The 15,677-nt window shown below is 61.5% G+C and overlaps 2 protein-coding genes across 6 annotated transcripts in view; one reads left to right on the top strand and one right to left on the bottom strand.

Annotated features, from left to right (window-relative positions):
- The window catches only part of CHLSN (cholesin), a 98,883-nt gene that overhangs the window by 29,592 nt on the left and 53,614 nt on the right, over window positions 1–15,677 (bottom strand). The window lies entirely within an intron of this gene.
- On the top strand, window positions 1,407–10,316 carry GPR146 (G protein-coupled receptor 146). Of its 2 annotated transcripts, none has more exons than XM_022563519.3 (2): window positions 1,407–5,468; window positions 8,849–10,316. In XM_022563519.3, the coding sequence occupies exons 1-2, from the start codon at window positions 5,163–5,165 to the stop codon at window positions 9,848–9,850; spliced, it is 1,308 nt and encodes a 435-aa protein (XP_022419227.1). In that variant the 5' UTR covers window positions 1,407–5,162; the 3' UTR covers window positions 9,851–10,316. The 2 variants fall into 2 exon arrangements, with proteins under 2 accessions (XP_022419227.1, XP_022419228.1); XM_022563520.3 differs by lacking the exon at window positions 1,407–5,468 and adding an exon at window positions 6,745–8,625.

The following is a 15,677-nucleotide window of genomic DNA, read 5'->3' on the forward strand; positions in this document are numbered from 1 at the left end:
CCAGGCCTCTGCAGACGCGAGAGCGTGAACACGAAGGCTCTGACCATGCTCCAGGCTGCCCACGCGTAAGGGGTACCAGACACTAACACTACCGTCGCAACTGGCTCCCCACCAGGGCGCCACCGAGAGGGAAAAGAGGCCCTACTGGAAATTATGCTGAGGGGACGGCCACACACTCCATGACCCGCTGCAGGGTCCAGCTCCCCACACCGGAACCTCTAGTATCTTCCTAAATGAAGAAGTCCTCTCTAAGATAACAGGCTTTGAAAAACCATAGCTTCATCTGGTGAGTGCGTACTGTGCCGAGTCACGGAGAGGAAGCTGGGGGGGGCCCTGCCCTTGACCACTGCTGTCCTGCCTCCCTGGGGGGGTAGGGAAACACCCTGAGACGAACACAGCATTAGTTCTGCACTGACTTGGGGTCCCTGGGACTCAGAAGCCCCTGGCAGGCAGGTGACGGGAGAAAGGCACGCACAGCCGCTGGATGTGGGTGTGTGGGGTTTTAGGTTAGAACGGAGAGCTGCTTATACCTATTATATAACGAAAAAGTGACATGCTTGCAAAGATCCCTGCCAGGAAGCATGCGTGCATGATTGCTGGTGGGAAGAGAGACTGGCCGCTTTCCGGGGCGGGGAGGGGAGGGTGCTCCTTGGGCAAGCTGCATCCATCCTCCAGGCCCTAGGATGTCATCTGGACCCTGAAAATACAACCTGCCGCCGGCCTTTCATGCCCCAGCTGCACCCCAGGGCTTGTCTGGGGTGAGGGCTGCTGTGCTCTGCACAGGACACACCCAGGCTGCTCCCTCCCTCAGCAGAACGCCCAGCTACCTCCCCCTGCTCGCCGCCGCCGGCTCCTCAGCGCTCTATGGCTAAAGCCTCTTGCACGACTGGGCCACACCAGGCTGCGACTGTCCACGGGGTCTCACAGGCCCGGGAGCCCAGAACACCAGCCAGGCATCAAAGAGCAGAGGGGACTCGGTCTAGGGAGTAAAAGTGAACTTTCTAATTTGAGAAGCTAAAACATGATGCTGCCAAGGGGCCGAGTTCGGCCCCCAAGACCTGCCAACAGAGCCCCCCTTGAATAGTGGAGGGACAGGGTGACACGGGCCGCCTGTCCCATGCGACCCCTCGGGTCCCCTTCCTCCCACACACGTGGTGGGAGGGCGGAGCGCACCTAGGAGTTTCCCAGTTTTAATGAGAACCAAGGAAGGCTATTACACCAAGTGTAATGGGCGTTCCTCCCTTGGAAAGAACCACGGGCAGCGATAAGATCTGTGGCTCCGAGCACCCCCCAGGTAAGAGCACACCAGGGAGAGGCAGGGCGGGGTGGGGGAGCCCAGCAGGGTGCCGGGCTGCGGAGCCTGAGCGGAGGCCTGGTCTGTTCTCCGTGTGGCCATTGAATTTCTGAGCGAGTCTTCCTGGTTCTGTTTTCCCCTGGTTGAGATTACCTGGAAGGAGCATTAGCCTCAAACCAAGGTAGTCAGTGGACAAGAAAAAGGCAAGAAACTAGAGCTCCACAAACAAGAGAACACGTGTCCCATATTCTCCCAGGGTGAAGAGCCTGGGACCCTGGGCGGGCGTCCTGGGCCGTTGGTCCCCGTTCCTGCAGCCCTTCCCGAGCGGCGGACGTGCCCGTTCTCTCCCACGGAGAGCCAGAGGCAGCTCGGTTTATGCCTGAGGCAGGCTGCCTGGTTCACACTCACCACTGTTCGGTTCAGAACCTTAAAAAGCAACAGGCTACAAAAATCAGGACACTCCATCTACATAATGGACCGTTTCTTATCACAGCCAGGAAGGCGCAGCGTCTGTGACAGGAATCAGAGGCGTAAGCTCTCTACATTGAAGACCTATGAAAACATCAGCTTTCCAGAGCGTCTGGCTCCTACCAGCTGCATGTTAATTGTAGCTAGAGCCTCTAGCCACTGTTACAAAAGGAAATAAACATTCAGGAGTCATTTTCAAAGCATTTTGAGGGCTCCAGAGCATTCAGCTGAAGTCCAGGTATTACGGTGCACGCGGGTCTCCAGGACTAAAGCCAGGCCGAGCCGCACTGCCCAGGCACTTTGGGGAAAAGCCTGTAACACCATCTCAGGCCTCCTCTTCCCGGACACAGCCAGCCAGGCTGCAGGGCACGGATCAAGGAATGCTCCCCCTTCAGGGAGCTCTCGGCAGGTGGAAACAGACGGGTGCAGTGGGACAAGTTCAGCGACCTCGGACGGGAGTTAGCTGGTTCTGCGGGCTGTGTGCGCGTGCACACGCTGACACTCATGCATGCGCACCCGCTCACTCAGGACCCCCTGCCCACCACAGCCGCCCGCTCCCCGCCCCCTGCCAGGTCGCTGCTCTGACGTGCTCCTGGCATCCTCCAATTTCCACAGAGATCACCGTACACTGTAGCCCTGAATTTGAGCAAGGTTTTTAGTTACCTGTGGACATTCACTTTTGAAGGGTTGGTTTATACCGTTCTGGGTTCTTTTTTTAAAAAAAAAAAATCATGGAAGAAAGACGCTGACATCTGGCCTCAAAACACTTCCAGCAGCTAGCCCAACTGACGTGCAGTCCTTGCCAGCAGAGAATGAAAGAAGGGACGGCGGAGCATCTGTAAGCAGGGGTGCCATTGGGGTGGAGACCAGCCCCACGGGGCTGGGACCCCAGCTCAGCTGCCTGTGTTGTTACCGAGGCCCTAGTGGGGTCCCAGGGACTCTCAGCTGTGCTGTGGGGTCTGATGGGGCCTGCAGCCTCTCCCCGTGAGAACTCGCACTTGGCCTGTGCCCGCGCTCAAGCCCTCTGTCCTCTCCGCCAGCGTCCTCTCCCCACGTGTCAGCTGGCAGAGAGTCTGAGTGAGAGTTCACGCGGCAGCTTCCTCTGCAGTAACGGACCGTGGAGGAGGAGGAGGAACCGCAGCCCACTGCACACGCCGGGGACTGGCCAGGCTCATCCGCTGACCGCACGTACTCCACCCTCGCGACAACCTCCTGACCCAGGGACCAAAGCCAGGCAGCTGTGAGCAGGGTGCCCAGGGAGCCCGGTCGTCAACCATGTGGAGTCCCGGTCTTGGCCCCTCGGCCCAGTTCACAGGCCACTGCTTGGTTCCCTCGCAGCCCTCGGGCAAGAGCTCTCAGCAGGCAGCGTGGGTCCCTCCCGAGGGGAGGACTGAGTCAGGCCAGGGGGCGCATCTGAGCTGCCTTCTCTAAGTATAAAAGCAGGGCCCTTGGTGCAGCAGGGCTTGGACATGCACCCTGTGGCCCCGAGGTCCCCAGGTGGGCACCGCTTCACAGCTGGCCCCGGCTGTTCTGCTCCATTGACCAGGCCTGTGGCCAGTCCCCCGCCAGGGCCCCGCAGTCACCGATCATTGCGGGGGAGCTGCTGCCTCACTGCGCTGCCCCCACGGCCCTGGACACCGCGGCCCCTCCTGGGCTTCATGGCTTCCTGGGCCGCTGAGCAGAGGCGTGGTCTGTCAGCTCACTTTTCCTGAGGCCCAGCCATGCCCACCTAGAGCGGGCCTCCACACTAAGCCCGTGTCCCGCAAGACCCTCTCGGCCCACATGTGACTCAAGTCAGCACGGCCCGGCACCCACCCAGGCCACAGGGCCATCCGACAGGGCCTCCTGGGTGCCAGAGAGAGCGGCAGACATCCTGGAAGTGCCTGCTCAGGGCCCAGAGCAGAGCGGGGACCATCTTCTCCGGAATCCAAGACAGCAGGAGAGCTGCCCTGGGGTGCTCGGCCAGCGCCGCACACTCTGTGCTCATGTCAGCATCCACCTTTGAGCCCGGCGGCCATGGGTTTTCCTCTCGTGGTGTCTCCGCTCCCCCCCGCCCGAGCCTGGAGCAGACAGCTCTTCAGTGCCATGCCGACGACCCCGCCAAAGAGCCTCCCGCCCAGCACAGCCGGGGGAGCTCCCACCCAAGGGGCACACAGCGTGACCACGGGGTGGCTGAGCCTTCCCAGGGCTGGAAGTTGGCGAGTCTGGGAGAACGTCTTCTTGAAAGATAATTATTGGAACCCAGAGAGGGTCTTGGAAGAAAACTATCAGTACTTCTGTGCACGGGAACATCTGTGATGAATGACAGTCACTCCAGTTGAGGGTCAAGGAAGAGAGGGGGCTCTAGAGACAGCTGAGTCCTCAGAAACGGGTGCGGTGGGACAGAACCCCGAAACGACTCCGTGCCCTGGGCCTCCCGTGGAGACAAAACCACTACTTCCACGTCCGGCAGCCCCGAGCAGGGCTCGCCCTGCCTGCCCCGTTGGAGGTGGCCACCCTATCACCATGCCCTTCCGATGGGCTAGCTTGAGGTCAGTGGCAGTGCCGCTGCCCAGGTACCACAGGTGGACGCCAGCTTGTCTGACTGTGAACCTCTGGCCTTGGGGCCTCAGCCTGGTTCCCTCCAGAGGGCAAGGCCACTGGGGTCCGAGAGGGGACCCTCTGTGCTGTGGCAGTGGTGACCTCGGCTGGGTTCCCTTGAAGGCTTCCCTCAGCCCCCGGAGCCGCGCACGCAGCAGGTGGGCAGAGAGGCCTGAGAGCGTCCCCATCACACTCACAAAGCAGCAGCCCCAGCAGGCCACGCGCAGGCCAGCTCGTTGATCGGGCCCAACGCCGCCCGACTTCCTGGTCCTCTCAGATTCTCTGAAAGCAGCATGATTTTTGAGCTCCAGCCTCTCCCAAGGCTACCCTCTCGTGCCATGCATGCAGCCAAGCCTGCAGAGAAAGACCCTGAGCAGGTGCTTCAGCGCCAGGGGCAACGTTCTGAGCCAGCTGAGCCCCCCGCCCCGGCCCACAGAGACGACCTCCACCCTGGAGTCTCAGGCCGGCGGTGCCCTCCCGCGGGCGAGGTAACTCTCTGCGCTGTCAGGCTGGCCACCCTCCTCTCTCCTCTCCACTGCTGGCCCCAAGCCTGGAACCACCCTGGCCCGAAGCTAAAGACCTCTCCATCCCTTCGAACAAGACTGGCCAGACGCCCGCTGCATAGCAGCCACGCCAGGACCAGGCAGGGGAACGGACGCGGTGAAAGCCGCCGTGCTGGCAGGGCCAAGGCTGCTGCTTCAGGAGCATAATCAGAAACAAGACGGTGGGGGTGCAAGTCACCTTTAGATCAGTGATTAATCCCCTTATAGGAGGAACAGGATACAGCTGTAACTGGACCACCGCGGACAGCCCGAGGCGCATGCCAGTGCCAGCCTGCGGAGCTGCTTCCCACTTCTCTGCCGGGCCAGGACACTGGGGCCGACCAGCCCGCTCCCCCGGCCCAGGGCCACACGCCGGCCGAGCAGACGATCAGGGCTCGGCGGTCCTCCCGCTGGCATCGCTGCAATCCCCGAGGCAACACGCCTGCACGCGTCAGGCGCGGCCCTGCTCCGTGGACCGAGGCTGGTTGCAGCCCTGGCTCGGCACGCCTGCCGCAGAAGAGAGGCGACCGCAGGCCGGGGTCCGAGAGCAACTGGGTTGCCTCTCGGTGGACGTGCACACACCTGTATGTTCCCCAGGCCCAGTGGAGGGGAAGTCACGCAGGGTCCCTGGGTGGAGGCCAGGATCCCAACCAGGCAGAAGAGAGATTCGGGCATGGAACCGGGACCCAGCCGGGCTGGCGGGAGTGGGAGTCCACGGAGGGCCCCTGGGTGCAGTCCTGTGGGAGGACAGGAGGTCGGGGCCACTCCTGGTGTCTCGTCTGACGAAGGGGCCGTGGACGAGACCTGGTGTGGGCGCTGCAGCTGGGTGCTGGTGCCGGAGGAGGCATGGGGGAGATTTGGAGAGCGGAGACACAGCGAAAGCATGAGAGGAAGGCGGCCACCCGGGCCAGCGAGTCTGGAGGCAGGCCCGGAGGAGGCAAGGCGGGAGGGCAGCCGGACAGGACAGAGCCGGGAGGACAGGACAGCCGGGAGGACAGGACAGAGCTGGGAGGATGGGACAGAGCCGGGAGGACAGGGCAGAGCCGGCGGGGGGGGGGGGGGGGAGGGGAGGGGGAGGGGGGAGGGAGTGAGGGCGCAGAAGAGGGCAGGCCCAGGAGCCTCGAGGGGCCCAGCGGGCAGCAGCGTGGGCAGCTCTGACCAGGAGGTGTCAGGTAGGCCCCAAGGACAGGGCAACAGGACCAGCCTGTTCCTAAGGCCAGCCTGGACAAGAGGCCACTGGGGTCCTTGCTCGTGCTGACCCCTGGAGCTGAGAGGGCTGCAGCAGGTGACGGGGCCATCAGAAGTTGGATTATTAATCCTGCCACTTGGGGAGAATGTGGCAGCTTTCAGAATGAAAAGCGCCAAACGCTCCACATTCGGCACCACCAGGGACAGCCCACCGAGGCACCGGGGAGAAGGAGCCCAGCTGCTCAGGGCCTACCTGGCCTCTTCTCTCCTGCCTCTGGGAGGGGCAGGACCGCAGAGAGGGCCCTTCCTGGAATTTTGGTCTCTGCACTGGCAGCCGTTCCAGTTCCTCTTTCTCCAGTTCCTCTTTCTCGGGAAGGAAGTGAACAGAGCTGGTAACTGGAAAGACAGCCCAGCCCAGCCCAGCCCAGCCGTGTGGAGGGGGTGAGCCAAGCCATTGTTCTCAGGCCCCCTCCTCACAGGGTCTGGGGGTGTGGGGGTGGGGAGGAGGGTCTTGTTCCCAGATTCCAGCACTTGCAAAACCAGAGCACAAAGGGAAGTGGGGGGACTGCAGGCAGCGAGGGGGGGAGGCAGGGCCAGTCTGTGGCCAGCAGGGCAGGGCACCCTGCAGGAGTAGCACCGGGACCTGGACAGGGCAGGACGGCCGCCCCCACCACCGTCCTCGGGATACCCGGCTGGGCTTCGAGCGGGCCTGACCGGCTGCCCTGCCGCCGGGGCGGGCAGTCACTTCCCGACACGACCGCTGCTCTCCCCCCAGGCTCACTGCCGCTCGGCAGGTCTGGGGGTGTCACAGTGCCACCTGCCAAGCGTCCCCAAATGAGATCCCCCAGCTCCCCTGCAAGCCCACAGGCACCGCCCGCGCAGTCTTGAGCCAGGTGGCCCCCCACCCCCGGCCTGCAAGTGTCCCGGTGACACGTCCCCTCGGTGCCAGCGGTGTCACCCGTCTGCTTCCTTCCCTTCTCACCCTGCGTGCCCACGCAGGTGAGGATGGGCCTCCCCACTTCAGAAAACGCCAGGCACCTTCCTCTGTGCATGAGGCGGCCCCCCCAGCAGGTGTCCCTGCCCTGGGCCCTCTGAATGACACCTGGAGACCAGGGGCCTCCAGGAAGAACGTAGGGACAAGAAGCAAAGATGGACACAAAGCAAGTGCAAACTGGTACTTTTAGCTCGCTATCTGCACCTGAAATCAGAAGTGTCCTCATAGTTCATAACTAAGAGGACGCACACAGAGCTGCTTGTAGCTCATGGGGCAGGGTTTCTAAGTTCTGTGTTTATGAACTGCCGGAACACAAACTCGGGCAGGTTCTTAATCTAAAACCCGGCACTGACTCCTGAGATACTCACAGCCCCTCTCGGGCTGAGTGAGCCGGCTGTACAAGCACATGAGTGTGTGAAGGAAATTCTCAGTAGGTTGACTCCGCGTGACCACCTCCCAAGAACGGAGCCATTTTTCAGCCAGGGCAGGGCCCCTGGCAGCAGCTCTGCCCCTCCTCCGACAGCGCTCCCCCTGCCCTCCTTGGCCGTGGCCCACGAGCCCACAGGGCCCCCCTTCTGTCCTCGGTTTCCAAGAACCTCTGCTCAGTTGACTTCCCCTGGCTGAGCCCGCCCTCCACATGGATGGGGACCCCCAGGAGGGACGGGGGCGCCAGTGGACCCGCCGTGGGGCCATGGGGGGAGCCAGAGGGCAGGGCTGCCCATCCCACACGCTGGTCCTTCCAGACACAACCCTCGCGCCTCAAACTGGCTGGAAACAGAGAGGGAAGAGCCGTTGCACCCGCCCCGGGAGGAGGGGCGTCACGAGAACCCGCAGATGGACGCCCACGCGTGCAGAGGTGTGGCCCAGGCACCAGGAGACGTGGCGCCCGGAGTGAGGCAGGGCAGGCGTGGCGGCAGAGTGAGAGTGCGTGGACGGCAGGAGGGTAGGGACTGAGGCCCGGGGGCCGCTGGATGCCCTGTGAGCCGTGTGAGGCCGGAGTGGAGGGGGACCAGGCCGCAGGCTGGTCACAGCACGCACAGGCCGCTCTGGTGGACCGGCTCCCCGGCCCCCAGCCACTTTCCAGGCCGTGGCTCAGCAGGCAGGAGCCTGTAGGCATTTGGGACGGAGGTGGGAGAGAGGAAGCCAGCACTGAGTCGGCAAGAAGAGGACGCAGAGGGCTCCGAGGACCCCACGAGGGCGTGTCACCTGCCTGGAGCTCCCGCCGGCTCCCCTGACCCCAGGGCTCTGGAGGGAGGACCCGTGTCCCTGCAGCGGCCGTGCCCCTTCCAGACGTGACGGAGCCGGCAGGAGGGCAGCAGCTCGGGACCTGCGTCACCCCGACCCAGCACGCCTCGGCCCAGACGCAGGACGGCGGGGAGGGTGGAGCAGGGTGATCGCAGGATTCCGCGACTGATATGGGAAACCAGGGATGCGCCAGCAGGGCTGCAGCTCCCACGGAGGGGGCTGACGGGGCCGCGGGAGGCCAGGCCTCGGGTCCACCCCCTCCTCTACAGGCTTTTGTCACCGTGGCCCACCCAGTCACCACCCATCACCAAAAGGTGACAGCAGGCACGTTATGGCTCCAAGAGCTGTACGTTTCCCTGGCAAACGGGGCCAGGGAGGCTCCCGCGGCCGGTAGGGTCCTCACAGCTTCCAGCCACGCCACCTTGCGACCACAGAAAACACGCATGCGGCAGTTTCCGGCCGTCCCAGCTGGTTCAGGGGGCAGGGAGGGGCCCAGGTCCGGTCGAAGGCAGGACTCACGCGCTGCTCTCCCCACAGCCCGCCATGTGGAGCTGCCCACTCAACGGCACGGGCGGAGAGGACCAGCTCCCCTGCCAGCATGTCCAGCGGGCCCTGTCCGCCCTCTCGCTGCTCTACCTGCTTGTCGGCGTCCCCCTCGGCCTCGGCTACAACGCCCTGCTGCTGCTGGTCAACCTGCACGACCCGGGCGGTATGACCATGCCCGACGTCTACTTCGCCAACATGGCCGCGGCTGGCCTGGTCCTCGGCGCCCTGGCGCCTGCGCACCTGCTGGGCCCCGGCGCTGCCAGCTGGGCTGTGTGGGACGCGGGCAGCGAGGTCCACGTCACGCTGCTGGTGCTGTTCAACGTGGCGGCGCTGGTGACCCTGTACTCCACGGCGCTGCTGGCCCTCGACTGCTACATCGAGCGGGCGCTGCCGCGCACCTACATGTCGAGCGTCTACAACACCAGGCACGTGTGCGGCTTCGTGTGGGGCGGTGCCCTGCTCACCGGCTTCTCCTCCCTGCTCTTCTACATCTGCAGCCACGTGGCTGCCAGGCTGGCCGAGTGCTCCCAGGTGCGGCACACGGAGGCGGCCGACGCCATCATGCTGCTCAGCGGGTACCTGGTGCCCGTCCTGGCCGTGCTGTACGCGCTCGTGCTCCTCACACGGATCCGGAAGGAGGACACGCCACTCGACCGGGATGCGGGCCAGCCGGACCCCTCGGCGCACAGGCTGCTGGTGGCCACCGTGTGTGCGCAGTTCGGGCTCTGGACGCCCCACTACCTGACGCTCCTGGGGCGCACGGTCCTGGCTGCGCGGGGGAGGCCAGCGGACGGGCACCACCTGGGGGCGCTGCTCCTCGCCAAGGACCTGTCCAGGTTCCTGGCCTTCGCCAGCAGCGCTGTGGTGCCGCTTCTTTACCGCCACATGGACAGAAACTTCCCCGGCAAACTCCGGCGGCTGAGGAAGAAGCTGCAACGTGGGCACCAGAGCTGCTCCTTGGACGAAGCGGGGACACAGCCGGCGATGGCGTAGACGCTGCTCCACGGGCCTCGGCCAACCGAGGGGCAGACGGCGTGTGGCAGAAGGCACAGCCCGCAGTGACCAGGTCCCCCGCGCCCGCAGCTTGCTCCCTCCCCACCCCCCGTCTGGCATCCAGGAGACTTGCTGGCCCTGCATCACCCGCTCCCTCCCTCCCTCTCCCCAGGAGACCAGGCAGAACCAGGCGAGTCCCCTGGGAGCTTCCCGCGTCCTCCCACAAGAAGCCACCCTCAGGCCAAGGCCGTGATGTCCGAGCAGCAGGTGCCAGGTGTGAGGATGAGCTGTGCCATCGGGGTACCTGGCCGCCCGCAGAGTGTGTGCTTGTCTCCTACGGGCACCTTTGAGGTCCACGCCTGCAGCAGCCTGTTTCCCTCAGCCTCATGTCTGGCTTTCAAATGAGTGACGAAAATCTAACGCCACTATTTATACTTTGTATTGTTAAAATACTCCATCCCCCCTCCCTCTTGTTTTGTTGTTTATGAAGAGACGTTTGGTAGGAAAGTCAGAAGGTATTAAAATGAAGGAAACACACGGAAGCGCACTTGGGGGATGGGTGGGTGGTGGGCTCGCGGGGCCGGGGCTGCTGGCGACTTGCGTCCACGTGGACGTGGTGGGCAAAGAGTCCGGACGGGGCCTCTCCTGACCCCAGGTGTGCCCCCGGGTCACGTCCGCTGTCGCCGGGCCAGCGTGGGTCTGTCCTAAACAAGTCCCCAAAGTGCACAAAAGTAAATAAACTGAAGGAAGAAAAGTGCTGTTAGGATTTCTAACCTAACCCGAAAGCCGATGGGACTGCCAACGGGAAAGAGGGATTTGGACAGGCGTGCGTCACCGGGGCCACAAGGGTGCTGCCTGCTCCTGGGACAGACAGACAGGACGGTACAGACCAGACGACCTGACCGACGGGGCGGGGCGCAGAGGAGCCTCCCTTCCCCCACCCCAAGTCTTCACGAAGAAATTACTGCCCCACAACCCTCTGACCCTCAGTTCTGAAACCCCCAAACTCCCTAGAAACAAAGATTCGTTTTTCAAGTTTGCAGCAAAGGTACGAGGGTACCTTTCTGAGGAAAGATGAATGTGATGGTGGGCGCTGCCCCAGTCCCTGGGCTTCTGCCACATAAATACACGCATGTTCACCTCTGACCACCCAGCTGCCCTGAGGAGGAGGCTGGCTCTTTTCTGTGGCATCTACCGGGGAAATCGCCCCATTTGGTCCCAGTCTCTTGGGAAATTGAGCCCTGAGTGAGCTGCAGTGCTTTTCTACGTGCAGACTGTTTCCCCTCCAGGCTGAAGAGCCTGTGCAGAAAAGCACAGACACACACTGGATGCCAGGGATGGTCCCCGCCCTGCCCGATGTGGCCCTGGGGATGGTTCTGGACTGTAAACCTCGGGGATGGGGAGGGAGGGACTGAAGAGGTGTCTGGGCAGCTCCGGTCGGTCGATGACAAGAGCACAGCCGCCTCCAGGGCCCCGGGCTGTGGTGGGATTTGTCTTCAAATTCCCCATCCCCTCGGCTCCTCCAGCAGCTGCCCCAGCAGTGGGCTGTGCTGAGGGCGCCCCACAGGGTCCCGGCAGGTACGGCAGCCCCGTGGGAGCTGAGAATAAAAGCCACCCCCCCCCCCCCCCCGCTTCCCTTTCTGCTCTTTGCTCCCACGGCTCCTGGGAAAAGGTAAACCCCCAGCGCCCAGATCTCTGCCTACAGTCCTGCACCGCTCAGCCCAGCTGGTCTTCCCCAAACAGGACAGGGGGCCTGAAATCACTTTATTTCTAATCAATTTCTCAGTGGCTTTGGTCGCAAGCTGTCTAGTCTCTGGGGGCCTCCTGGGTAGGGAGGTGTCAGACAGCAGCAGCCACGCGTTTCTGTCCCTCCCCCGTCCCGGCGTCCACCTCTACTGGTGACAGAGGGACATAGTGGGGTCTCAGCTGCAGGCCCCTCTGCTGCATCTCAGACCCCCCCCCAGGGCCCCCGCGCCTCAGGGCACAAGCCCACCTTTGCCTCGGCCGCTGGTGCCACAACACAGAACTACTTTCTGTAGACATTTGCTTGACGATCTCATGCTGAATTCACCTCGGTCACTTCCTGCTGTCCCAGTATGTTTGGTTTGATTCCCAGTACTCCTGCCACGTTGCCAAACACTGCAGTGAATTTTTGAGCCGTTCTGATTTTGGGGCTCGGGGTGGTGTAGCCGTAGACTCGAGCCACTTAGAAGAGAAGGAGGAACTACTTGGAAAAAGCCAAGGTGAATGGTACACGCAATCCTTTTTTTTTAATCTCTCTGTTTTAATTTATTTATTTTGGCCGCACGGCATGTGGGATCTTAGTGCCCTGACCAGGGATTGAACCCATGCCCCCTGCAGTGGAAGCAGAATCCTAACCACTGGACCACCAGGGAAGTCCCCTCAATCCTGTTTTCTTAACTTACCAGTCCTATATTCTTCAAATGCATTTGCAAGATACCAGAAGTTTTCCAGTTTATGTTCTAAGGTCGTTAATTCTGCTACTGACACTTCTTGACTATGATTTTAAAGTTAACGATCTTATTTTTGTCAGTAGACAAAAGGTTACCTACCTTGCCATGCTTCATTATTTAAGATCCCAAAGGTGAGTTTAACCTTGAATTTATTTCATGAAGGTTATAAAATTTAGTGTAGGAAACTGGATCTTTTGCTAATTGTAGCAGATACATCAAGATATCAAACATTTGTTCCATTATACAAAGCACTTGAGGGGCTTCCCTGGTGGCGCAGTGGTTAAGAATCCGCCTGCCAATGCAGGGTACACGGGTTTGAGACCTGGTCCGGGAAGATCCCACATGCCGCGGAGCAACTAAGCCCATGCGCCACAGCTACTGAGCCTGTGAGCCACAACTACTGAGCCCACGTGCCACAACTACTGAGGCTGCATGCCCTCAACTACTGAAGCCCGCGTGCCTAGAGCACGTGCTCTGCAACGAGAAGCCGCTGCAATGAGAAGCCCGCGCACAGCAACGAAGACCCAACGCAGCCAAAAATAAATTTTTTTTTAAAAAAAGGCACTTGACAAAGGATAAACCAGGAATAAGTCATTAAGAAGTTAAACTACACATCAAGTTACTGAATTTAAAGTCAGCTGGGAAATTTGGGGGCTTTGTCATTTCGAACCTGTTACATCCACCCAGATGGTCTGAATTGCTGCATATGTGCCTGAGAAAGAGGAAACTGCTGAAGAAGACTCACAGGCTTGAAGACTAAATTATTTGATCGTTATTAGCCAATTTCTGAATTCTTATGTGTGTATTTCCAGGGGTGTGTGACATGTCGGCAAACAGCAGAAAGTATCACAGAAACAGGTTTTTCCCGTCATGACTTAAACCCCAGCCTCTTCAGTTACTCCGTGGCTCCTGTCCTCTTCACAGCTGACCCTGCACCACGTGGGTCTGGACGCCCGCAGCCGTGGGGGCCCGTAAGTCCTACGTGGATCAGCTGCCGAGCCGTCCAAGGGCCCATGGTGCGTCCACGGGGCCAATGTAGGTCGGATCCCACATGCCTGCGTCACTGCGGGGCCAAAGCCACAGTACAGACGGTGACAGAGCATCTCACTCCCGCTCTGCACGTCACGCACACAACCCTCCAAAGGGGACAGACACCTACTGGCCTCGCTTAGGGCTCCCGCGAGGCCAGGGCTCCTCGGAGGGCTGCTTACACAGCTGTGCCATCTGTCAACACTCCTCGCCCTGGACACTGAGAGCCCAGCGCTTCCTTCACGCCTGTGGGTTTCTCAGCTGTTCCATGGGGAGAGGGGGCAGGGCCACTGCAAAACCTCCCGCCCTCACCACCACGTGAGCCCACGAGGCAGGTCGCCGATGGACTGCACTTTTAGGTTCTAAGCAGGATAACAGGCGGCTGGGTGACCGACTGCCAGCCTCCAAGCAGGCGTGTTCGCGGGGCGCCCTCCAGTGGCCGCCGCGGCCCTTCACTCTCCACGCAGGCGGGCCTGCGGGACTGGCCCCCGGCAGCTCCTAACAGCGTGAAGCGCTGACCCCAGACGAGGAGGCCCCATCCCGCGTCCCGGAGTTTCCCAGAGTTTCCTTCAGAAGTCGGGCTGTGCAGATGCTCTGGCCCAGGAGCCTCGGGTCTCTCAGGACTCACAGCAAATCCTGCTTTTACAAGACACGCCCTCACAGCAGTGCAGGTGAGCTCAGCCCATGGGGTGCCACTCCGCGTGCGCACGCACACGCACACCCGGCGGCACTGAGCCCATGGGGCCCGGCTTTCACGGGGGCAGCCCGACACTGGACTTCATGCCGAATATCTGACCTCCAGCAGTCGGGTCACTAAGGCAGAGCACTGCACGCAGGGGCCTAGGCACGGCAGGAAGGTAAAGAGCGAGCAAAGCAGTCAGATGACATGGACTTGTAAGAAGTGCTGGAGCTTTTGTAGAAAAACTTTTTATCAAGAAAGAGGCAACAGCGACTGGTGCAACGGGAAGGGGCCTGCTTACGCTGGCCAGCTGCCAGACCCGCGGGGACTGCCCGTCACCTGTGCACACAGAAGTTTCCAAATCTACAGAGGGTCACACAAAGGGTCAGGGTTCCTTAGAGATTTGGCCTCGGGCATCTCTCTTCACCAGAAAGCAAGAAAGAGCTAGAAGACGAATGGGTCGTGTCAACAGGACCGGGAGCTCTCCCCTCAGCCTCGCTTGGGACTATCTGAGCGTAAAAACAACAGCGAGCGTGGAATTAAAAGTCTATGCAGGGCTTCCCCAGTGGCGCAGTGGTTGAGAGTCCGCCCGCCGATGCAGGGGACACGGGTTCGTGCCCTGGTCCGGTAAGATCCCACATGCCGCGGAGCGGCTGGCTAGGCACGTGAGCCATGGCCGCTGAGCCTGCGTGTCCGGAGCCTGTGCTCCGCAACAGGAGAGGCCACCACAGTGAGAGGCCCGCGTACGGCAAAAAAAAAAAAAAAAAAAAAAAAAAGTCTATGCAGACACTCAGAGGGAAGGAGGGAGGAGGGAGAAGAAGCAGGAAGTCGCCACCTTGTGACCCAGGGCCACCAACCCAAGCAGGACCCGTGAGAGACCCGGGGTCCGCGTGCATACCGTCAACCACGCTGCCGCACCTGGCCTCTCGGCCCCCGGTCTGCGTAGCACAGGGGACTGGAGCGGACATGTACACAGCCAGGAAGGCCCTAAAAGGCCGAGTCCTGCCGGCGGGCACGAGGCAGGCAGCGACTGGCCGAGTGGAAAGGGCTAGAGAGCCATGTGGCCCGCCCGCCCCCTCCCACCAGCAGGCTGACACGAAGGGTGTGGGGGCAGTCACCACGTCTCATGCGCCTTCAGGGTTACAAGTCAGCGTGCTGAGGCCCTTCAGAAGACGCAGCCCAAGACAGTTCCCAAGAGGTCAGCATCCGAGTCAGATGGGACCACAGGGCAGCGTGGTGACAAGTGCTCACAAGAGAGCCTGGCAGAGGCCGTGCCCCGTCCCGGCCAGCCGAGGACGCACAGAACCACTGGGGCGACGCTGACTGCACAGGTTCACACTCAGGACCCAAAAGCACCCATAACGGCAAAGATTCAGAAGCAAGCGTCCACAGAGGCGGTGGTTAGTAAATGACGGTCACCGCGCTACCGTAGCTACGTACCCACTGAGATGTCTGCAAAACTGTGTAGGAGCACACAAAGCACCGAGGGGCTTGGCAGCACTCCCGCCTGACGTGGAGCCTACTCCATGTAGACACAGGACCACCCAAACCCCACACAGAACCCCCACCACTGGGGCGGGCTCGTCTCCCCACCCTCTGACCCAAGCAATCCTGGTGAGCAAGGCCCGCTTTGTAGACCCTCTCA

The sequence above is a fragment of the Delphinapterus leucas genome, chromosome 15, assembly GCF_059928025.1.
Source record: "Delphinapterus leucas isolate spDelLeu-1000000601 "Yukka" chromosome 15, BTC_Dleu_Yukka2, whole genome shotgun sequence".
Taxonomy (NCBI): Eukaryota; Metazoa; Chordata; class Mammalia; order Artiodactyla; family Monodontidae; genus Delphinapterus; species Delphinapterus leucas.